The sequence below is a fragment of the Podarcis cretensis genome, assembly GCF_951804945.1.
Source record: "Podarcis cretensis genome assembly, chromosome: 1".
Classification (NCBI taxonomy): domain Eukaryota; kingdom Metazoa; phylum Chordata; class Lepidosauria; order Squamata; family Lacertidae; genus Podarcis; species Podarcis cretensis.
Window position 1 is genome coordinate 117,065,568 of NC_137170.1, and position 24,812 is coordinate 117,090,379.

General features: G+C 40.7%; 1 protein-coding gene across 49 annotated transcripts in view; it reads left to right on the forward strand.

The window, feature by feature from the left end:
* The window catches only part of TTN (titin), a 300,685-nt gene that overhangs the window by 60,905 nt on the left and 214,968 nt on the right, over nucleotides 1-24,812 (forward strand). For 45 of the 49 annotated variants that reach the window (XM_079974390.1, XM_079974400.1, XM_079974409.1 and 42 more), the window contains 5 exons: nucleotides 15,903-19,766; nucleotides 20,666-20,944; nucleotides 22,026-22,589; nucleotides 23,269-23,550; nucleotides 23,655-23,933. In XM_079974390.1, coding sequence (XP_079830516.1) covers nucleotides 15,903-19,766; nucleotides 20,666-20,944; nucleotides 22,026-22,589; nucleotides 23,269-23,550; nucleotides 23,655-23,933 — 5,268 coding nt within the window. The remainder of the gene's footprint in view (nucleotides 1-15,902; nucleotides 19,767-20,665; nucleotides 20,945-22,025; nucleotides 22,590-23,268; nucleotides 23,551-23,654; nucleotides 23,934-24,812) is intronic. The other 4 variants (XM_079974429.1, XM_079974430.1, XM_079974432.1 and 1 more) reach the window with 2 other exon arrangements.

A 24,812-nucleotide genomic window follows, 5' to 3' on the forward strand; every position in this document is an offset into this window, starting at 1 on the left:
AATATGCTCAGGATAACCTGCATTATTACAAAAAGGATACAAGTTTTAAAGTCCATTTAAAACTTTTCATTTTCACAGATTTGCCCGTCTTTACTTTCACGTCGTGCTATGCAGCTGGTTGCAAAAGCTTTTCTTTCGTATACCTTCTTGTAATGCATGGGACAATTTTAGACTGTTGCTTCGGATGGTTTCAGAACACATTAGTCCTCTAACATGAATGAGTTGGTCAAAAACCATGGGCTGGCATCTGTTTAAGATGCAACACTTTGCAAGATGGGAAAGGGGCCTGTTTCCATTGTTGACCTCCCATTTCATGAACATGATATTAATTCTCCTTTATGGAAATTCTTACACTGGCTTGCAGATAGCATAGTTGGGCCATGTTGCTTGCTTTCTTTCCTTTTTTCTTTTTTTGCATAACATTGTGAAGTTAGCAGCTGTATTAGTTCGAATAAACGCCTTCTCATTTTGTTTTAGCAAATTACTTACAGTTGACTTTTTTTTCATATCTTTGAAAAATATCTTTTCTATTGTTTGACCATTTTAACCCACAATCAAAGGGATCAGAAAGGGCGTTTATTCTACTGTCTGCAAGTCAGGTAAGATTCCCCTCCCCTTCTTTGCAAAGAAGAAATGCAAAAATAAAAAAATACAAAAAAATAAAAAGCTTTTCAGGCAGTAAAACATGCACCCACAGGAACATGTCATTTTGAGATTCATTTTGCTTGTTGATGAAGAAATTTCCGCAGTTGGAAGAAAGAACCGACAGCGAACGATTTTCGTGTCAGAATCTTTAAAACAGAGCAAGGCGTTGCGTTTATTCGAACAAATATGGTGAGTGAATTTTTTTTTTAATGGATTTGTGATGAATCTGTTGCATGCTCATTATTTAATTTCATTTATAGCTATTTCATTTCTTTTCATTTTTTTTTCCCAACTGTGTGATGGAAAGGACGGAGTACGCTGTAATGTAATGGTATTCTTTTGCAGAACTGTTCTTCGGTGAAGAGCCAGAATATGCAGAAAACCCGGCTGGCAAACAGGCTGCTTCTGCTGATTCCATAGATCTTCCGCAACATGGATCTCTCCCGGATCTGAAGGGCACAAGTGGAATGTCATTTATGCATTCCTGGCCTGAGAAACAGAAACCTTCTTTCACACAAAAGTTAAAGTATCGGTCTGTTATGGCTGGAGAGCCAGTTGTTTTCCAGTGCAAATTGAGTGCCCTTCCTTTGCCCCAAATAACATGGTACCATAACAACAGGCAAATCCCCCAAAGTCTGCGAAGGCGAATAAAGAGTGAGAGCTGCATGGATATGCACAGCTCCAGTCTAGAGGTAAAAGAAGTTCAGGAAAGGGACTCAGGGAGTTACAAGGTTTTTGCTATTAACAGTGAGGGTTCAGCTGAGTCCACTGCTTCATTGTTGGTAGCACATGGGGACAAACAAAATGCCAAATACCTAGAGTTTTTGAGACAGTCAGAGAGTACTTGTGAACGTATAGAGCATCTGGCGCAGAAAAGGAGAGGCGATAGGCTCAAAGTTGATCTGCGGTGTATTGGTTCTCCGTTTGATAAGAAGCAGGAAACCGAGAAAGCGCTGAGAGCTTTTTCTCCTACCAAAGGGATGGTGAGGACCATAAGCTTTGAAAGCCTCTCGTCCTTAAGAAAAGGATTTGTATACGATAAGGATTGGGTAAGAAACAGGCGTGCAGGTAGGGGGTGTAGTGAGGGAGAGGCTTTGCTTGACGAGGAAACAAAAGTAAAGTTGCAGCGACTTCGTGAGGCAAAAAAAGCCATGCTGGAAAAGAAAAAAGTGCTTCTATCACAGGGATCAACAGAGGAACACCTTCCCTCTGCGAAAATTGTAGGAATTGGAAATAAAAGAGGCCCGTTGGCTCGTTCAATCTGTGCAGCATCTCATGTAGAGACAAAGGGACTTGCTTTCCAAACTATAGAGCAGATTAATGAAAAGGCCATGTTACCGACAGCGTCAGGCACTAAAGAAGTTACTGTAGGAAGTTCTAGCAGGGAGCTTGAGAAAACATCAGAAAAATTTCAGGTTAGAATGGAACGGATCCTGGGCCTTCCTGGACCTCCTCAGATTCTCCAGGATTTTCCTGATAAAAGCAATAGGGGAGGAATGTTCCGGAGACAGGAGGTAGTAGCCTCTAAAGGGAACGTGAAGCCACAAGTTCCAGAAAAAGATCCAAAGGCAATTGGGAACACAGGATGGATGAACTATACTTATACCCATGGAAAATCAGAAGAAGCAAGAATGGATACTCAAGACTTCAAGGCGACAAAAACCATTAAGAAAAACCCCTCTCCCCTGGTATATGTACTTTTGACTGATGATGTCAGTGAGAGAGAGAAACATGATGTCAGTGTGAGAGAGAAAGATGATGTCAATGAGAGAGGGAAACCTGATATGATGATGTCTGATACAATCACATTGAACATTAATGAACCTGCGCCTGTTTTTGAGATCAGGGAAATGAGCAAAACTGTAGAAATGGCAATGTCAGTAAACAAATGCTCCCTTGAAACTGAAGAGTCTGCGTTGGCTGAGGTCACTGAAACAGAAACGGAGATAACAGAACCACCTGACAAATTGGTGAGGCCTCTTCCAAAATATCTGGAGCCATGCCCCCCTTTCTTTGTTCATGAAATTGAATCACAAGAAGTAAGCGAAGGAGAGAGCTGTATTTTTAATTGTGATTTCCAAGGCCATCCACAGGTCACAGTCACTTGGTATAACAATGACAAGCCGCTGTCACGTAACCAAGAATGTAACATCAGAACCACAGAAAATAGTTCCACACTGACATTCTCCACCATTGTCCGTGATCAGGAAGGCTCCATTACTTGTGTGATATTTAACCAGCATGGGACTGCTACAACTTCAGGAACGCTAAAAGTGAAAGTAAAGGAAAAGCCTGAATTTGAACCATTCAGTATATGTAAAGTTGAGCTTTCACCAGACTATGCAGAAGAAGAAGAGGAACTCAGTTTGGCATTTGAGTATTCAAAAAAAGATGAACCTGATTTAAGTATGGATGGCAGAGCCACTCTCCTCCCTCCACAGATTAACCTGCCCAGACCTTGCATTTCTGATCCAGATCTGCTTTCACTTCCTGTGGAAATAAAAATAATCGCTCCAACCCCAACTCCAGAACAAGATGAAGAATTTAAAGAATTAACTCAGTTTGTTGAGTTTGTGCCTGAAGAACCCCCTGAAGAACAAACTTCTGCAGGACTAAAGCATAAGTTTAAATTTTCATTTGATGTGGCTCATGAACCCCCCAAAATCTTAAAAGAAATTCAACAACACGTTAGATGTAGAGAAGGGGATTCGGTGGTACTTGAATGCTTAATATCTGCTGAACCACTGCCAATTGTAACATGGCTGCAGAATGATGGGATTTTAATCCCCACTGAAAAGTTTTACTTTGAGGAGGGAGATGGCGTTTATAGGTTGCACGTTTGCAAGGTTTCCATATCTGATGCTGGCATGTACAAATGTGTTGCCGAAAACAAAGCTGGCATAGTCGAAACTGTTTGTTATCTTTCAGTTGATCCCACCATGGAAATATTTTTGGATGAAACTGAGCTCAAAGCTGTCGAAAGCCAAGTCAGAGGAACTCAGGACCAGATTGCAAAAGAACATTTGGGGAGTTATTTTGAATCCTCAGTAGGACTTACGGAAAGTAGTTTTAGCGATAAAGCATATTCTGTAAGCCAGCAGTTCCACAGTGTTAGTAAACTGGATTTCGGAGGGGAAGAAACAGGTAGACCAGCCCAGGAAATGGAATCCCAGCTGCCAAATTATCTAAATGATGTAATGAAGTCTCTACTTGCTGATGAAAGTGAACACCCACATTTCCAGATCTGGGAGCAAAAAGAAGTATATAAAGAGATGGAGTCAAATGCAAAAGAAGAACAAAAGGTAGCCAGTATTTCAGAAATTTTAGCAGACACTCCACTTGTTGAGGAATTTAGAGATACAGCTGCTGAGCAAGCCAAAGTAGAAAGCACATATAAACACGCAGCTATGGAAATATCATCAAGCTGTCAATTTGAAATGGTTGTAGAGAGTCATACGGAAAGAGAGAAGTCAGTTACAGGAGAAGACATTTCTGTAAGTCATGATGTAAAAGATGAAGGGAAAACTGTAAGAGACATATTTGAGAAGATGCAGAAGATTTCTAAAGATCAGGAATTCACACTAGCATATCTGGAACCAGAATCGGAGAGTCTTCAGTATGGACCAACTCAAGGTATATCACACGAGGAAATACCTTCAAGTGAGATAATCACAGACATACCATTTAAGGAAGTTAAAGAACAAATCTGCACTTTTGAGCAGGAGTTAAGTGCAAAAGAATCTATGGATCATAGGTTTTCCACACTGCTGCAAGAAGACAGTGATATCCATGAGAAGGATCAATGTTTTACTGATATATTAAGCAAGAATTCTAAGGATCAGTCAGCCATAGAAAAGAGAAGTATGTTACATCTGCAAAATATAAACAATGAACTCCAAAGTGCACCTAAGGAAGAACAACTTGACGATGAGGTTGTAAACAAAGAAAATCTGCAGGAGGCAGTAGCCAATGAACACCAAGAACTGTTCAGAGTAGAAAAAGAGCAAGCATTCAGAAGTTCTATCTCTGACAAAGAGAAAGACACTTTGATCCATGAGGAAAAGTTCACTAGCTTTGGTGAGGGGAAAGAGAAGGAAATCCATTGTGGTGAAGAATTGGTAGGAAAAGCAGATGTAAGTGTGCCTGAATTTGTATTTGATTTAAAACAAATGCTTACTATTAAAGACAACGTAGATAAGAATGCTCAAGAACAAACTGAAACTCAGGAACTCATAGGCCCAAGCTCAATTGCTGGCAAACTTGATATCTCACTTGATGGAATGCCGGTTCATGCAGATACAGAAACTGCTGATGAACAACAAAACAGACTTAAGTCAGAGGAAGTGTATGCCAAGGAAAAATGTTTGGTTTCTGAAATAATACAAGCTAATACAAACAAAATCACAGAATCAGCCCAAATCGGCATATCAGCTCTAGAACAAAGATTGGATTCTAGTCAAGGTATTTCTAAAGAGGGTGAACTTGTAAAGGAAGCAAATTATGCCCAAGAAGATGCATTATGCCTAGAGAAGGAAGAATTTGGTTTACATCCAGCTTCCTTAGGCACAGAAACTGTTGTTGAGGAACAAGAGGAAATCGTTATCAAAGAACTTTCAGATTTTGAAAGAACAGAGCTAGGCAAGATAATAGAAAGTGCAGAAATAGACACATCAGCTGAGAGTTATAGCCAGGATATCAACAAAGAGAAGGAACTGGGAGAAGGAATATTTGATTTAAAGCAACTTTCTCTGCATGTAGAAAATGATAGTCAAAACCAGGACGATGTCCTTGTGAAAGCTCTGCATTCCGGTTCTGAAGAAATGAAACTAGATGTCAACAAAACCCCAGAAATTGTACAAGCTCCCACTTTGTTTGTAGAGCAAGAAAGAGCTTCTCAACAAGAGCTTTCCCAAGATACTGAACCAGTAAAGACAGAATACAGTTTCAAGGAAGCTATCTTATCCTTTGAAGAAGAATTTCCCTCCAAACAATCTAATTATAACATAGAAATTGTTGTTCAGAAGGAAGTTCACATTGAGGAAAAACAGACTCATGAAAAGGATCAAGATTCTGTTTTTACTGTTCCACACACAGAAATTATTGGGGGGAAATATGTTAAAACTGAATATTCAGTTGCTGAAAGCCTGGAAACTGACGTGGCTGAACATGCACACAAAAAATCAGATTTAGAGGTTTCCAAAATAAATGAAACTATAAAGGAAGAAAGTGGTGCACTGCAACAATCATTACCCCCTAAAAATGGCATTTTTGACTTAAAGCAAGCTTACTCAAATATAGAAAAAAATAGCCACCTACCAGAGACAGAAGAAACATACTTAAAAAACCTCTATTCCGCTTCTGAAGGAGTTCAGGCTGATACACAGAGTACCATGGAAAATGCACGTCAAATAATGCATTCTTGCCAAAAAGATTCCTTCTCTTTGAAAACCATGATGGAAGAAGAAAATGTTCAGGAATGTACATCCCCCGAAAACAAAGACATTGATTTAAAATTAGCTTTTCTGAATCTAGAAAATGTTGATCAACAGCAAGAAGAGAAGTTGCCACGGGGGCAAATACCTCTCAAATTCCTGTATTCTGCTTCAGAGGAAATGGAAGCCTTTCAAGGGCAGCAGTTGAAATCCACTGAAAGCAATGTCCTCTACAAAAGCAGCAACCACAAAGAATGCACCCTGTCCCCAGAGAAAGAACTACAAACACAAGAGCAAATGTTTGATCTGAAAGCACATGCTGCATCTTTATCACAAGGCTTTTCATTGAAGGAGGCTGAAACATTACCAGAGAAAGAAGTGGGTTCCTTTAATCTGAGGTCGGCTTTTGAGATGGTAGGTACAGAGACAGAGAGTTTCATAAAACAGCTACAGAAGGCAAGCGTACCAGAGGAAGGAGTTTCTCTAAGTGAGGAACTTCGTCAGAGCTATACGGTGCGGCTGGAGGGAGAGAATTCCCTAGAACAAAAATTACAAGCGGAAGCAGAGCTGACAGTGACACAAATACTGAAGAAGGCCTTAGAAACTGTTAGCCTTTCTACTGAACAGGAGTCTGCTACAAAACGGCATTGCAATCAGGAGGGGAAAATTTCTGAGGAGGAAGTGCTTAGGATGCCAGATGAAGCCTTTCTGTGGGGGCAGCCAGAACCCATCCCTCTCAGTCAGTATTTTCAAAACCAAGTGGAAGAAACTGGTGTCCTCGAAGCTGATAGTTTCATATCTGATTTGAAGAAAGCTGCACATGGAAAGAAGCCTCAAAGCGTTCATGAAACAGGGGGAGAAAAGGCACGTGTTACTGAGAGGACTACTGATATCGAGAAGCCTTTTGATAGCCAAATAATGCCTGACAAACAACCATCATCACACAGCTCAGCCAAGGAACCCTCGTTGGCCCAGTTCCTTCTTTCCTTAAAAGATGAATCACTTATAAGCCAGGGAGGTGTGACAGGAGAATGTGAAACTACTGAATTCATGAATCCTCCTCTAGGAAATCTAACTGAAGGGGCTACCAAAGAAAGTACTCTTCACGCTCAAGAACCTCCTCCTCGTCCTCCTACTCCTCATGAAGGAGCAGATTTCTCTCTTACAAAATATTTGCTTGCTGCCAGAGAACAGGAGATCCCAGTTGCCAGAGACAGCTCATCCAGGACTCTGACCAGGGAGGGATCTATCACATCCTTGGAGGTTGAAGATGTTACATTTAGCACCGTATATGATTATTACAAGCAACAGCAAGAACTGACCCGCCCTTTTTCTCCCGAGTCAGAAATGTCTATTGATATTGACAGCATGAGCGGAGACGAAATGGTAGAGGCTGAGGGATTCTACACACCACCATCTTCAGTGGATAATTTTGAATCTCCCATGTCTTTTGAGTCTTATCACACACCAATTGGCAGCCCAGAACGATATTCTACGCCTTCAGAGGAACGATACTCTACACCGTCAGAGGAGCGATATTCTACACCGTCAGAGGAGCGATATTCTACACCATCAGAGGAGCGATATTCTACACCAACTGCAGAGTCAAACAGAGCTTCAATGAGGTCTCCTGCAAATCTAGTGAGGGGAAGTACCCCACCAGAACGTTACCAAACACCCCGTGGCTCTCGTTTGCAACACAGGAGCTCTTCTCTCGAAGAGCTACGTGCTGAAATGTTCGGTACACCTTGTGAAGCATTGGAACCAAAGGGAAACGAAATTCCCCCTGCATTTATTAAGCCATTGACTAAAAGAAAAATCTATGAGAACACCACATTGCGTTTTATTGCCGAGGTCATAGGGATTCCCATACCTGATGTGAAATGGTATAGAAATAAGTCATTGCTTGAGCAAGATGAAAGGGTCAAAATACAAAAAGAAGGTGATGTTTGTATCTTAGAAATCCGCAACATTCAAAAAACAGACGGAGGGGAATATATGTGCCATGCAATAAATATCATAGGCGAATCCAAGAATATCGCACAAGTACAAGTGTTACCCCATGATGGAAGAGCTTTGGCTCTTCCTCCTCCAGTAACTCATCAACAGGTTATAGAGTTTGATATAGAACAAGGGTCAGCGTCACGAACACCTTCGCCTCAGGAAATTCTCCTGGAAGTAGAGCTGGATGAAACTGAGATTAAGGAATGTGAGAAGCAAGTGAAAATAGCCACTATTCCTGAACTCACTTCTGATAATCAAAGTATGATTGTGTCTCTTGATGTTCTCCCTTTATCTCTGGTGGAACACACAACGGCTTCTTTTGGGAAAGAGAACAAAGATGTTACAATTGACTTTGAAGTCACCGAGATGCCTCCACGCTTTACCACCCCTGTCTTTGACATAGAGGTTCCAGAAAAATCTGAGGCATTGTTTCATTGTACAGTCGCAGGCTGTCCTACCCCAGTAGTGCAGTGGTTTAAGGCAAATCAGTGCATTTCTTCAGACGCTTTGAAGTACACTGTTAGAAGTGAGAATGGAAGTCATAGTCTTAAAATTCAGAATGTACAGCATTCTGATAGTGGCATGTATTTGTGTAAGGCTGTTAATGCTGTTGGAGAAGCTATATGCAGGTGCTTGTTAGCTGTAACCGAGGGCCAAGGGGCTCTTGCAGTGACCAATGATGGAAGTCAGGCAGATTTAAGTTTGGATAGCACTAGTGGTAGGCCTCAAAAGATTGATTTGCTTGTTGATAATACTATCCAAAATGGCAACCAGACGGAAATAGAGCTGGAGTTTGAGTTTGAAGGTGACACTGATGATTCTCAGAAAGCTGTTAAATTGGTAGCTGTTACAGAACAGGAGCAGGAAGAGGAAGGAGAAGCATGTGTAAATATTAACTTTGATGTATTTGCTGAACCATCCAAAGAAGAGCAGATTGAATTTAAAGGTGAGAGCACAGACAGCTGCAGCTTTGAATTTCAAGTTACAGAAGCACCTCCAAAGTTTATGAAACATATTTCTGATTGTGCTTCTTTCAAGGGTACCTCTGCAAGTTTCCAGTGTTTAGTAGTTGGTTCTCCAAAACCGGCAATAAGCTGGTTTAAAAATGGGGCATTGATTCATGAAGAGAGATACTGTGTGGAGGAAAGTCAGGAAGGTTGTCACAGTCTGACTATAAGAAGCTTAGTCCAAACTGATGAAGGCGAGTATAAGTGTGTAGCAACCAACAAAGCAGGGACTGCCTATAGCAGTGCTTTGTTAACAATCTGCTGAATGTCCTGCTTTCAAAATGTATTTATTCTTAAAGAGACAGCACATTTGCACCGCATTTAGAGATCCATCCTGGTAGACTATGTAGCAGTAATTTTGATGCTTCTTGTTATTTGAAGCAACCTTATGAGTGGGATTCACTGGCCCCTCCCCAAGGCTCTCCCTACCGGGAACTACTGTGGAGATGAAGTGATGCTTAGCTCTTATTACAGGCTAAGCGAGTTCCATTGATCCCAACACCGTACGCATCCTTGTAATGATATCATTGTAATTGTCACCCACATGTGTACACCATCTTTGTCTGATACATGTAAATATGATTGTTTTATTTAAAAGGTGCATTCACATTTTTGTTAAGAGGGTCTTGAAATATTTGATACCCCCTTTTTTCTTATAACTGACTTTTTGGGAATTGTACTTTATATGCACACTGAATTTTAAACGCAGTACCAGAAAAAAAAAGGATTTCCCTCTCGCAATGTTGTATCAGAAAATAACACTCTCTCGTGAACAGATCCTGAAATCTTATGTTATTTCTCTCCCACTGAAGTAACTGAGACTTATGTTGATCTCATTCCAATTCAAATGAAGAGTATTAACATGACACCAGTTGAAATACCCTGATTCCAAGAGAATCAGAGACCAAATTGGCCCATTTGGGTTTTCTGTCACAGTGGAGATTGCAGAAAAAACTTTCAGATTTATTTTTCTTTTACCAAGTTAAAACTACTTGTTAACTAGAGAAAAAGCAATGCAAAACAGGCAAATGTGCTAATGTGAACCTAGCATAAATAAAATATATTGAAATTAAACTTCTTAGAAATGGTTACACTTTAGGTGGGTCAATTAATCTCTAGCAATGGATAAAATGAAACAGAACCCTGAAATCCATCTCAAGCCAAGGCCTTGATAGCCAACATTTTTTTAAAAAATACAATTCTTTATCGAGGGATATTCATGTTATTCTGTTGCAGAAAAATAGTAGTCTTGCGAACCTTCAAAGGCTAGCAAATTTATTATGTCACATTCACACAAAAAATATACCATAATAAATTTGATAGTCTTTCAAGTATCATAAAACTCTTTGCTGTTTTTAAACTTCTGTCATCATAGACTAGAAGAAGTATGAATTTAAAACCATGTTTTTCAGTATATGAACAGACATGAATATTGTCCACTGTACAAATTTCATTCAGTAAAATGTTTTGTGCTGTGGTTGCATGCAAGCTTAGCTGGGACCAAATCCCATTGGAAACAATGGGATTTTACTCCTGAGTAAACATGCCTAGGTTTGGGACTCTAAGGCTGCAGTTCCAGACCCTATATGCCTGAGAGTAAACCTAAATCAACACAATGGGGCTTACCTCCAAGTTGATCTGTATCATAGGAGCCAACTCCTAGGGGCTGAGCTCCTTTCGCCCTCCCATATGTTATTTGAGAGGGTTGGTGGCTCTCCAAAGTTGATGGGCATTGCCATTTAAATGGGCGGGTGTGCCATGTCTTGTGATCAATTATGTGGGGTGAGGCTTACCTACCCCCCTCAATATTTTATTCAAGATGGCACCCCTGATCCGTATAGGACTTCACTCCCTGTGTATATGAAAAAAAGAAAAAGAAAATACATAGGTAATCTAGTCACTATTGTGATCAGCACCAAAAACACATTCTCTAACTCAGACATATTGATAAACGAAAATAGCCTTTTAACACTAGAAAAGAATACACCACTTGACTCTGAGACAGCTACCTTTAAATATGAAACTGTACTTTTGAGAGTTCCTGCTTTATATTATTTTCAACACTGATATTTAAAAGAAGCACGGTAATTTATACTTAAATAAATTGGTGCATTTATATACTCAGTTGTGCACATGCATGCTCTTATTTCTATATTTATGAGCTCAGTCTTTCATCAAAAATCTGTGGCTTTAGGCACCACATAATCCCAAAACTGATGCTATATTACTAGGAATTGCTGAAGTTCCCAAATATGTTAGAATTACTCTTCAAAATATAGAGCAGGTCATGTAAAAAAAAAGAGACACCCTGTAAATATGCCCGCCCCCATACCATCAACTTTTATCGGTGGTTCTCATCACAGAATCTTACATAGGGCAAAGACAGAAGCTTTGCTTCGAAACGCAGAGCTTCTTGCCCGAGACATGCATAACATGTTTTGTCAAATAGCTTGGGTGATCTGTGGAAAGCAGCCCGTATGGCTCCTTTATCACAGGATCCTCAGAACGGAAATCTCGCCGCCACTGATTTCAAAATTACAAGTTTGATTCTGTTTCCAGCCAAGCCATTTTCAGTCTCAGTTGACTAGAAATTTCAAACAGTTTAGACACCTGGTAACATACTAGGCATTTATATGTAAAACCTAAGGAAAGAAGTAAAAGGGGGGGAGGGTGTTTCCTTTTGGAAACACTAAACTGATACAATGGATATCACAGGGTATTTCAGCACTCTCAACGTGCTGACAGTAGGCATTAAAATAATTTGCATGGCAGTTAAAATGTTTCAATAGTGTAAGAGTATAAGAGAAATGAAATTTCTGATCCAGCGTTGAGCTGGGTAAAAATTGCTCATAGCATTGTGTCCATTGTCATTCCCGATACAGTTGACTAGCAGTTTTGGAGCAAATGAAGTGCAGCTATCCCAGCATATTAGGGAAAATGCATTGAATGTATTATATGGTCTGATGCTATCAGAAAACCCACGCTGTTTCACTCTCAAGAAGTTCAGCCACCATATCTGACCTCTCACACTCACTTCCAGCTTGTAGTATCTTTGCATTCACTTTATCTGTGGCCTGATCCTGTAAATCCAAACCGTTGGTTACGGTCAAAATCATGGCCAAGCAGTTGTGATGAAAGCAAAGACTGGCAGCTACACCTGTAGCATTGCATGCAACTATGCCCTACTCAGAGTTGACCCATTTAAATTAATGGATGTAATTTAGTCATACCCATTAATTTCAGTTGGCTCTAAGTAGGACTAATGTTGGCTACAATTCCCATCTTCCAAAGCTAGCATTTAAGCTATACACTTTTCCAGTATCAACTCAGATGTCTTTTTTCATAGTTACAGGGTATTTAAAAAAAAAGAGGAACGAAAGAGCTTTATTTGTTCATATTTGATGTTACATTTTAAATGTCAATGTATATATTGTTTTAATAAAAGTTCAAAATACAGTATTCGACTTTGGTTTCGTATTCTTCATTGAGCATACATTGATGAATTAATTATCAACCTTTAAACAATGGTGGTATGTATGTGAAGGTCATAACCTTTATGCCCATCCTTCTAGACATATGAAACTAGAAACACATCATTTTTTCTAGAGTTGAACAGAGGGTGGGATGTTGGGAAAGTTCTCATTGTAACTGTCAAACAAAGAACAGTTAACTTACTCTGGCATTTAAATTTAAAAACATGTACCAGTCATTTGCACACATGCTCAGTTAATCATTAGTAGACAGCTGCAGTGTTCTAACAGAGTACTTTAAATGTTTGTAGGGGAAATGTAATGTTGCATACCTGCAGTTTAGAGCCGCAAAGGTATAGAGGCCTCCTTAGAACCTTGAAGGTACACAAAACTCCCATGGTTCTCTGTGACAGAGACAAAGAAAATTCTGTGCTGCCAGGGATTCTCCCCCCCCCCCATAGTTTTTAGGTAGAGCTATATCGTTTGTTTGTTTGTTTGATTGATTGATTGATTGATTTAAATTTGTATACCGCCCTATGCCTGCAGGTCTCAGGGCAGTTACAACATAATATCACAATAATATAAAAACACAAAATACATAATAAAAAAAGAAACAGAAAATATCTTTATTGTACCACTTGACCTGGAAGTAATAGCTGTATAGTCCTCCTCATATCATAGTTTAACCATTTGTGAATCTTAATTGCCATTTTAGAAAAAGGGAGGAATTTATAGTATTTAGTGCGGCAAAACTGAGTGGTTTTGTAAAAGTCCCGAAAACATGTCCGCCTCTATACCATCAACTTTATCTGTGGTTATCATTGCAGAATCTTACATAGGGCAAAGACGAAAGCTTTGCTTCGAAACACTGAGCTGCTTTGTTTTGTAGTTTTGTAGAATTTGTAGTATTAAGTGTGGCAAAAGTGAGTGCATGGATTAGGAAGTCAATACAATGGTGCCTCGCAAGACGAAATGAATCCATTCCGCGAGTCTCTTCGTCTTGCGGTTTTTTTGTCTTGCAAAGCACGGCTATTAGCGGCTTAGCGGCTATTAACGGCTTAGCAGCTTAGCGGCTTTAAGAAAAAGGAAACAAACTCGCAAGAACTCGCAAGACGTTTCATCTTGCGAAGCAAGCCCATAGGGAAATTCGTCTTGCGAAGCACCTCAAAAAACGGAAAACTCTTTCGTCTAGTGAGTTTTTTGTCTTGCGAGGCATTCGTCTTGCGGGGCACCACTGTATCTAACTGATCCATGCCCCCATTGGAGGACTTACAGAAGCTCATGCACATAAGAAAGGATGGCAACCAATTGGTGGGGAAAGCCAAATTGTTTTCTGACTGCTTGTCTGCCTGGCACAGTGTATGTGGACCATTTGTGGACCACAGAGCAGCCTTAGGTCTTCTGATCAAGAGCTGAGAACCACGTGGCTTCTGAGTATTAAGAAGATGAATGTTTTCCTTCCAGAGGAAGGCTATACTGCCTAGGATACCTTATATGATCAAATACCTCTGGGTAGAGAAAGAAACACTGGCACTATCAATACTGAACCATATGGTTGATGGTCCGACTTGGCATAAAATAGTTGTCTGTGTCTTTGACTTGGAACTAATTTTTGCTGGCTGAGCTCTAGAACATCCTGTCTTAGGGCTAATATTGTATTTTAATATTCTGTTGGAAGCCGCCCAGAATGGCTGGGGAAACCCAGCCAGATGGGCGGGGTATAAATAATTATCATTTCCAACACCATAATTCTATGTTTCTACTGAATGGCATGAAGTGGAGTGCATTAGTTGTGCTTGACTGTTTAATTCAGTTGAAATGAATGGGATTTATGGTTCATTGATTTCAGTGGGACTTAAGCATCTCCCCCCCCCCCCCCGGATTGGTGCTGTATAATCAATAGCACCATTTCAGTGAATAGCTTTTATTTCACTTACCATCCTACACCTCAGACCACATTCCTTTTTCTGATATAAAACAGCCCCATAAAGCAAATCCAATAAGAATAATTGCTGAATCTACCTCCAGGTGTTAAGTGTACTTTAAGTCACACAAAAAATACGTAGAAGATTATATACCAGTGTAAAAAATTATTACAAGTTTAAATATTTATTATTGTGTGATATGTTACTGAATCCCTATCCCAATTAATATTCTCTTTATGACTTTATGACTTGGAGTGAGATTTCCTTTTCCATTAATAGAAGGGTTCCTTTCTTCTGCAGAAGTTTCTCTGTTCCAATAGAGGATCCCGCTGACAGAAAATGTGAGAGCAAATTTTTGTGGATTCCTCCTTCCCCTTGCATTCTCATGCCACAGGAGGGTTCCCCAAATTTGCCAGAGCAAATTTTCAGGGGGATGCAGGGTGAAGCAGCAAAATTTTCCTTTTCTTCCTTCTGTCAGCAGGAACACCCCATAATGAGCATTCAGCTCATGGATCTGCAGTACCAATTTTTTTTTTAAAGGGGGTATTTAAATCATCAAACATTTATTGCAGACTCTTGTATCTCCCAGATCAACTTTCCTCAGCCTGGTATCCTCCAGATGTCTGAGGCTCTCAGCTCCCATCATCCCTGACCGACAGCCATACTGGTTGGAGCAGTTGGAAATTGTAGTCCAAAACATCTGTAGAATAGCAGGAGAGGGAAGACTGCCCTTGATGGGGAACTTGTGGCCCTCCAGACTTTGCTAGATTTCAATTCCCATCAGTCCCAGCCACAATGGCTAATGTTCTAGAATGATGGGAGCTGTGATTTTGCTTTTTTAGTACTAATGGAAAAGTGAACATCTGAGTCTGTCTATACATATTAAACACCAACCCATATATCTGAGATGTATTATGCCTTCAGTTTACGTATATGCAGATATTCCCCAATATTCATGCACTGATTAAATGGGAAATTGTCAGTACAGTGGTACCTTGGTACTTGGTTCCCAAACAAATCGACTCCCAAACGCCGCAAACCTGAAAAGTGTACTGGGTTGCGAATGTTTTTCGGAAGCCTAATGTCCGATGTGACAGACAAGTGGCTTCCGATTGGCTCTTGTGATTGCAAGAGCCAATCAGACGCCGTGCCTTGGAAATTGAACGTTTCGGAAGTTGAATATCCTTCTGGAATGGATTACGTTCAACTTCTGAGGTACCACTGTATAAACTGAATCCTAAAATAATGTCCACCCTTTGATTCAAGGTATATTTTAAAATATATGAATGTTTTAATCATCTTGCAGCATTACAAAGTGTTGTCTTAACATGATAATTGATTGATAGTATCTGGTAGATACAAGATGAATTTTTCAAGAAAGCATTTTAGTAAAATGTAAATAATTTTTTCCCCATACAGAGATTTCTAGCTCTATTATTGTGTCTTCTGAGGAAGAAAGAACTGAGAGTTACACCAGCGGCCTACAATTATGTGATAGAGATAAAACACTTGAACTCATGCCTGAAAATCCAGTTTATTCTAGCAGTTTAGAGGTGAAAAGGGAGAAGAGCAATGTCCCAACCTTCCTCAAGCATGTGTCAAATGTTGAAATAAGTTTAGGAGATTTAGCTAGACTTTCTGTTGTAGTTACTGGGGATCCAAAACCACAGATACAATGGTATTTCAATAGTGTTAAGCTGACATCATCTGCAGACTATAAGTTTGTGTTTGATGATGAAAACTATAGCCTCATTATTCTCTCCACAAAATTTGACCATGAAGGGGAATATACTTGCATTGCTAGTAATATCCATGGAGAGACAGCCTGCTCTGCTTATCTGAAGGTCAATCCTAAGGGAGATGAAAGGGAACTGGAGGCAGAATTCACTGCAGAGAAGACAGGAAGTCCTCGACCTCCATATTTTGTTAGGAAGCTAAACCCTGTTCAGTGTGCACAAGGTGCTCCTGCTGTGTTTGAGTACAAAGTGGCTGGGGATCCACCTCCAGAGATTCAGTGGTTTAGGGGAAACAACCAGATTTTCTCCTGTGCACGATACACTATCATTCATAACCGAGATGGTTCTGGGTCACTAACGGTGAACAACTGCCAGGGGGCCGATGGTGGCTTATACATCTGTAAGGGAATCAACCTCATAGGTGAAGCCTCTAGCAGTGCAGAACTTCTTGTTCTCTTAGACGTGCCTGGGGAGGCTCCATATAAGGAAAAGAAGAGTAAACAGAAAACACGCACCAAGTCATATAAAGAAACTGTAAGTGACGAGGCTACTGTCTCACGGATATATGCCGTTAAACTGCCTGGTGATGATAGGCATGATGGGCAGCATGTGATGTATACAATTGGAACTGAAGATAGGCATTCACTACATAGTGAAGAGGTAGATGTTTTGCAGGTGGCTTCCTACTCAACAGCTACTGTACAGCAGGAAGCCCTTCTGACCCAACAAGTAGCCTTGCTTGAGTCTCACAAAGTTGGAGAAATTGCAGATCCATTTTCTCAGGCCAATGAAAAGGTGGCTTCTTCAGCTTTTACCACATGTGAGGTGAAGGAGCACCCCGGTTTCCTAGAGCAACACTCTGAACCAATTCAAAGCCCACCAATAGTCGAATTGCCGGGTTCCTGGTGCCACCAAGTTTCTGACATCTGTTTACCTGTTGTGGAGGAAATAAACCAAGAAGACAAAGAAATGGGGCTGCAAACCAAGCTTCCAGAAATGGTCAGGCCAACGTCAGCTATCGAGCAAACATCTCAGTTTGCCTCCATTCTGTCTGAGGAGAAATATGTGGTAAGCCCCGGTGAGTCTGCTGTATTCTCAGTCCCAGGAGCTGAGGAAGTCATTGAAACCAGTGAGCCTAAACATGCAGTGTGTGTTCCTAGAATTGAGGGCACCCAAGAATTGTCCAAGGAAAGTTCTTTGGCAGACCACACACACAAGTGGGAGAATGTCACACCTGCTAAAGAACGAGGCAGCTTTTTTCAGTCTGTTGTAGCAGCAGAACAATGCAAGATAAGTGAAGCTCATGCTGAGGCAATTGATTATGCTGATTCACCTGCAGAAGTTCGTCCAACCCAAGAATCATCCAACTTATTGCATGTGGCTACGATTGCCTCTGAACAGATGTTCCCCAAAGAGTCCGCCTTTGATGCAACCATTGCAGAGCAGCAGAAGGGCTCGCTGGAACAGGACAGGCTTGTCCAAACAGCTCTGGTTGCTGAAGAAAAGCAGCAGCTCTCTGATGAACACACTGAGGACCTTCCCAGGTTAGACTGCACGGTGGTAGCAGAAATCCAAAGAGAGGGTGAAAAGCCACTGCATTTGCCTGTTGTACATGGACAAGGCTTGCTTCCTAGAGAAGAGCATTTTAGTTCTGAGGTGCCCCTGGAAGATGAGGCGCTGTCTAGGAAAAGCCCATGTTTGCTACACTGCTTAGTAACAGAAGAACAAGTTTCCACGTCTTGTGAAGATGCTAAGCAGTTTCCTCCTCTGGCAGAGGCAGTTAGCATTCAGGTCACCCAGGAGCCCATTTCTGTGTTGCATCTCCAAACGACCCAAACTGAGCAAGTGTTGCCTAAGGAAGGCATCTTGGCTGTACAAGAACCCGAACCCCAAAATGCTTTGCAGAAAGCTGAAATAATGCTCAAACGTGCTGTGGCGTCTGAGGAAAAAAACCAGATAGCTGCCGAGGCCCTAGAGGCTTTTCAGAGTGGCATTGCTGGAGAATACCCTGTGGCTATAGCAGAGCCTCAGCTTCGTAAGTGTCTGACCACTGTGGCTGAGGAGATGCTTCTGCCCAAAGAGGAAATCCTCCCCGAAGCAGAAAAAGAGCAGAAAGCTACCCTGAGGAAGGAAGACTTTCAAACAGTGATGCAGGTATCTGATGTGACTGAAGAGAGGGTCTTGGATGTAGGACATGCTGAGCCATTTGAGGCTGTTCAGGCCATGAGTTGTGAGGTGGTGTCTGAGCCCAGGTTGCCTTCAGAATCCACCTGTGTTGAGGAGCAAGGTGTTCCGATAGAGAGCATCGATCTCTTGGAAGCCACAGAGCAAGAATTTGCAGCCCGCATCCAAGAAGGTCAGTCAGTCAGGCTCCCATTGTTATTGGAGGAAAAACAGCCATTAAAGGAAGAGCACTTGGACAAGATCGCAAGGCCAGATGCTGAGAATGTAAAGGCCCAAAAGCAACTGGGGCTGCTTATGGGTGTGCCTGAAACGTGGGAAAACAAAGTGCTTCGGAAAGAAGAAGAACTTGCAGCTGAGACTCCAGTATGTTGTAGCTTAGATATGAAGGCTCAGATCAGAAGGGCCCTGAAAGTAGCTCTGACAAATGAACAGCACTTATTTCCATTGGATGCTTTCGATGATATTGAGAGCGTTCAATTAAAGACTGTAACAGTGATCAAAGAACATCAACATGCAACATGCACTTGCCTTATAATCTTGGAAAGTTCCAATACTGCAGAAATAACTCTCTCTCTAGATGGAATATATTCTCAGACAGCTGATTTCAAAAGTGAATTGCAAGCTGCTGTTCACTCCATTATTTATGATGAGAAACATATTCTGACAGCAGAGGAACCCAGTGCCATAGCAGAACCTAAACACCACAAGTTGCTTACTTCTTGTTCACCTTCCAAACTAATGCAGTCTGCTACTGTAACTGAGACACCTGTTCAGCAACAATCTGTCAGTAATATTATTGGTTCACCTGAGCTACATCATGCTTACCTGAGTACTGAATCAGAAATACAGGAGGACCAACTTGTGTCTATTCAAGAAGTCCAAACTATTGCTCTCAGTGAGCACATTAAAGATGTAGGTACAACCACACTCACCCTTGATATTCCTGTAGCAGCAGCCCCAGTTGAGAGGTTAATAGATGCTCTAAAAGTGAAAGAGAGAAAGGAAGAACTTTTTGAGGAAAATGAAGAGGAGGCACATGTAGTTAAGGCTAGCAAACAAGAAGACAGTCTAGCGAGCAGGGGTTGTCCCATCATGCGCCAAAGTTTTATAGACACTGTTGTTGAAGAAGGTGACAGCGTAAGTCTTACTTCCATTATAGAAAATGTTAAAGTGGTGAATTGGTATTTTGGGGATAAGCTGGTATCTTCAGGAAATGAGTTCAAGTGCTTGCAAGACCATGACACATACACACTAGTAATCAACCAAGCATTCAAGGAAGTCCATCAAGGAGAGTACACCTGTGAGGCTCTGAATGAAGGTGGAAAAACAACAGCAACAGCGAAACTCACAGTTGTAAAAAGAGGTTGGAATATGGGGATAAAATATTGCTTTCCTATTTTCACTCATTTGCTAACTGAATAGAACACACATATATATATTTGTATCTCTAGTAGCATTTTGGATACAGATATAAGAAGTATATAAACTTCAGCTGTGCACCACCAAACTAATCACAGATCCTCCACTTTTTGTTTCCTCTTTAGAACTTTTATTTCTTTAAATATATTTCTTATTCACACCTTTTATTTGCATTTTGCACTTTTTGGTACTGAAAGAAAATTAAATTTTGTTTCATGAATGATGATTGTTAAATAAACTATTTGTAATGTCAGATTTTTTAAAAAAGAGTGCATGTCTTAGGAGCACTTTCATCCCCATATCCACAGAGCAACTTGGTTCACTTTTCCTTTTCATTGCTACAATAAAGATGCAATCCTGAACACGCTTACTAGGGAGGAAGCCCCACTGAGCACAGTGAGACTTGCTTCTGAGTAGACGTGCCAAGAGATTGCACAGCACGTTGTAGAAGTCATTGCACCATTTTAGCATAATGTCACACATTTCATGTTGAAAATGTTCTGGTACAACCTGGTATAATTTCATATATCATGTTGTTTGCATGCCTTTAGTAGTAAGTAGCACATCAGAGTATCTTCAGAGTTCCATTATGCACTGCAATGTATGTAGCCCTCTGGTAGACTGAGCACTGCTTTCGGTTTGCTTTCACCTCTGACAACCATTTTTCTTTACAGCCACTTTCCCTGGATAGCTCATGAAACCACACATCTCATTTCTCTTGGTCACTTTATTAACAGTGTTTTGGAATGTACACTTATAAGCACCATACATGCTATTAGTATTACAATATCCACATGAACGTGGATGGTTGTAACCACATTATTCTTTGACTTTTAACTTCAGTTGGACCCATACTGAGGAGAAGGCTGGAATCCCAAGAAGTCGCTGTGAACCACCTTGCCAAGTTCACCTGCGAGATCGAGATGGCGCCAGACGTACGGTTTCAATGGTACAGAGCCGGTCGGGAAATCTATGATGGCGACAAGTATACCATACACACCGCTAATTATACATCCACTCTTCAAATCCCGAGACCGCAAGTAGTTGACTGTGGCGAATACAGCTGCAAAGCTTCCAATAAGTATGGCAGTGTAAGCAGCAAAGCAACCTTAACGGTAACTGGTAAGTGCGAGACATGAACCCTGTGCTGCTTCCTTGTTAGGTAACTGAATGTGTTCACCATTAGTATGTGGTAAAATGCATCTAGGGCCAATAACAGACTAAGGATTTCCATTTCTGTGCATATAGAAATAGAAGAAAATACCAGGTATTTGGCCCCCAGGTTCAACATACATATCCAGGAGCAAAAAATATATTTTCATCGGAAGCTGAGTCAAAGAACAGATTTGTAATTATTGTATATTATTTCCGAACTCTTTTAAACGTGGAGGAAAACTTACGAGTAATAAAGGGAATACTCTAGTTCATTTCAGATGTGCACCATTTGGTACAATCACACACACTACAAGCACCTCTCTCTAGTGATGGAAGAACTGCAGTTGGTGAAGGAGATTGTAGGCAAGAACTTCCACACTTAAAGCATTTCACACTGGGGTCGGGAGGAGAGAAGAAGGCAGCAATGGCATGGATTGTGCCCAGAGGCATTTGAAATGTTTTTTGATTCCGTCATATTCACCTATAAACATTCACTCTTAAATGTCTTAAGCTTCTCAAAAAGATTATAGTATTAACTGAGTCGTCTGGTCATGATCTTGCTGGGATGCAGTTGATTTTATTTACTCTTTGAGATCCATGCTTACAGACGTAGTGGGTAGTGGGAGCCATCTTGAAATGAATAAAGGATACATAATGACATCGCTCTTTTAAAAAGATCTCCCTAGGCCTTTTTATTACTATAATAATTGCCTATACCTTTCATCTTACTGGAATCTGTATTGCTGATTGATTCATGACATGCACTTCAAATCCTCACATGTAAACCTAATTTCATGACTAAATAACTCTTGCTAGATGGCTTTTAAAACTGCTCTTTTAGATAACAAATAACTCTTGCTAGATGGCTTTTAGAACTGCTAGATCATCCTAATGATTTACTGGATGTATTGAGTCTTGGGAATCTTTACTGCACATTATTTCTAGGCAATTTAATGTGTTTCTGTCTCCTTTCTTTGGTGCTGGGGTGTGGGGGAAAGGTTGCTGTATTGGCCAAGTCCATGTCAACTTTCCCCCCTTTCTTTTGCAGAAGCGTTTCCTCCAACCTTTCTAACCAGACCCGAATCTATTACTACTTTTGTGGGTAAGAGTGCCAGGTTCCTCTGCACAGTGGCAGGCACCCCCGTAATCGACACAGTGTGGCAGAAAGATGGTGCCGCAATTTCTTCCACAGAACATTGTAAGATTTCAGCTTCTGAGAATAAGCACAGTTTAGAGATTCCACGCCTCACCGTAAATGACAGGGGGGTATATACCTGCAAAGCCTCAAACAAATTTGGAGCAGACATCTGCCAGGCAGAAATAGCTGTCATTGATAAACCACGATTCGTCAAGGAACTGCAGTCTGTTCAGTCTGCAGTCAATAAGAAGATCCATCTTGAATGCCAAGTGGATGAAGACAGGAAAGTCACAGTATCCTGGAGCAAGGATGGAACCCGAATACCTCCAGGCAAAGATTACAAGATTTGCTTTGAAGACAAGATAGCATCACTTGATATCCCTCTGTCTAAACTTAAAGATTCGGGAACATATGCATGCACTGCTGCAAATGAGGCTGGAAGTAGCTCTTCTTCGGCCACTGTAACAATCAGAGGTAAGGAAATTGTCGGCCTGCTAAACTTGGTGCCATTTATGTCCCCTTATTTATAGTAGTTGCGCTTCAAAGAGGAGCTGCCAGAGTCACTCCACGGGTTTAAGTGGGCCCTGGCCACGCCCCCACAGTGCCCTGATTGGCCACCTGGCAATGGCGTGGCCGGGTCACCCTCAATGTGACGCAGGATGCTATCCTGCACCATGCTGAGGCAGGGCTGGGGCCTGGTGGCCTGAACGCAACCCGGTCCCACGCGGAACCAATTTGTTAGTTCCAAATAATGAAGAAGTGAGAGGTAACATTGAGAAGGAAAAAGCTAATCATAGCACATTTCTCCAAGTGTGGTGTGGTGTTCCTTTGTAAAAAGAAAAGCTACAATCTTTTTCACTCGTCTTTGTGTCTTTACTAAAGCTTATTGTCTGATTTCCTTAAATGTGCAAACTTTATTCCAGTGTTGACTAAAACTGTCATTTATTTATTTTTCCGTCCTAGGTGATTCTTTAGAGAAGTCATGATTTACCATGATAAAAAGCAGAATTGAGAGCAATGGCAGGAATTGGAGTTTTGTCCTGGATAGATATCTGCATGCTTCTCAATAGCTTGTCTTTGTAATCGTCCTATCAAATCGATCTTCTTAAGGTGTTATATTTCAGGCTTCTTTCTTTCTGAACTTTTCTTCTAGAGCCACCATCGTTCCTGAAGAAAGTGGACCCCTCTTACTTGTTGACTCCTGGAGAGTCAGCACACCTTCAGTGCAAAATCAAAGGGTCTCCTGAGATCCAGGTGACATGGTACAAAAATAACAAAGAAATTAGAGAGAGCGACACACAGAGGATGTCTTTTGCCAATAACGTGGCTGTGCTAGATATTACCAATGTGAAAGTTGATGACAGTGGAAGTTACTCATGTGAAGCAGTTAATGATGCTGGCAGTGACAGCTGTAGTACTGAGATTGTTGTCAAAGGTTTGTTCTTAAACCCAGGGATGCTTTCTTTTCAAGGTGCTCTGTTCTGTTGCAAGTGTACTATCGGTCACTAATTCTTTATTCATGCTTTGATGATTTTATAGAGCCTCCTACTTTCATCAAAACTCTTGAGCCGGGCGACATAGTGAGAGGAATGAATGCTACTCTTCATTGTGAGGTTTCTGGTACTGGACCGTTTGAAATCAGTTGGTTTAAAGACAGGAAACAAATTCGCAGTAGTAAAAAATACAGGTTGACTTCCCAAAAGTCTCTTATCTCTCTGGAGATTTCTTCATTTAATAGTGCAGATGTTGGTGAATACGAATGTTCCATAGCGAATGAAGTTGGAAAATGTGTTTGCAGTGCAACATATATACTTAAAGGTTAGTGAGCAAGTGAACAAACAAAACCTATTTTTAACATAGTGCAAAAGGAGAAAATAACTCTTTCGTGGAAACCAATTTTTCTTTTTTAGTTGTCTCCTTTCCTTTCCTTCTCTTTCTGTGTCTTGTTACATCTTGGAATCTTTTCTTATATTCTTGAATGCAGGAATAAAAGCAGATAACAGATTTCATTGAAATTAATTCTCAAGCAAGAGGCTGTTTTACACAGTCAATTCAGTTCTCTTTTAAAGGTGACCTTGCCTTTCAAAACAATATGCAGACCAGAATACAGCCATCCTTTAAAATTCACACTTCTTTGAATTTTGCAATGCATTGTTCCAACTAGGAAATGAACACTAAAATGAAAAATAGTTTTGGGAAATAGTGAATATTGGGCAAAATAGCATTAAAAATGTGTGTAGTAGAAGAAATTAATACTAAACTGCTGATAAATTTTCACGAGAACTTCTTTTAAAAACTGCAAACTGATGTGGAAATGTGAGGACTCAATTTAAGACTTTTAAAAAAGAGGAACTGATAGGTTTGCCCATCCCTACACATGATATGTAAAGAGTTTATTGCTTCTGTCAGCTTGTGATACAAATGTAAAACCTACCCAAGTCAGCATTCTAATTTGAAATGCTAATGCATCTTTTCATCTCCCATCCCCAAAATTATCAGTACTCAAAGTTCCACCAAGTATTGAAAGAGGAGCCCAAAGGCAATTCATATGTTAAAAATGCTCTTAGCATTCCCACACACTTACTTAAAAGTAAGCCTCACTGAACTCAATGGGACTTACCTCTGAGTAGGCACGCCTATGGTTGGTCTGTTAGCCTTTCCTTTGATAAGTATAGTGTCATGAAATTAAGGGGTTTC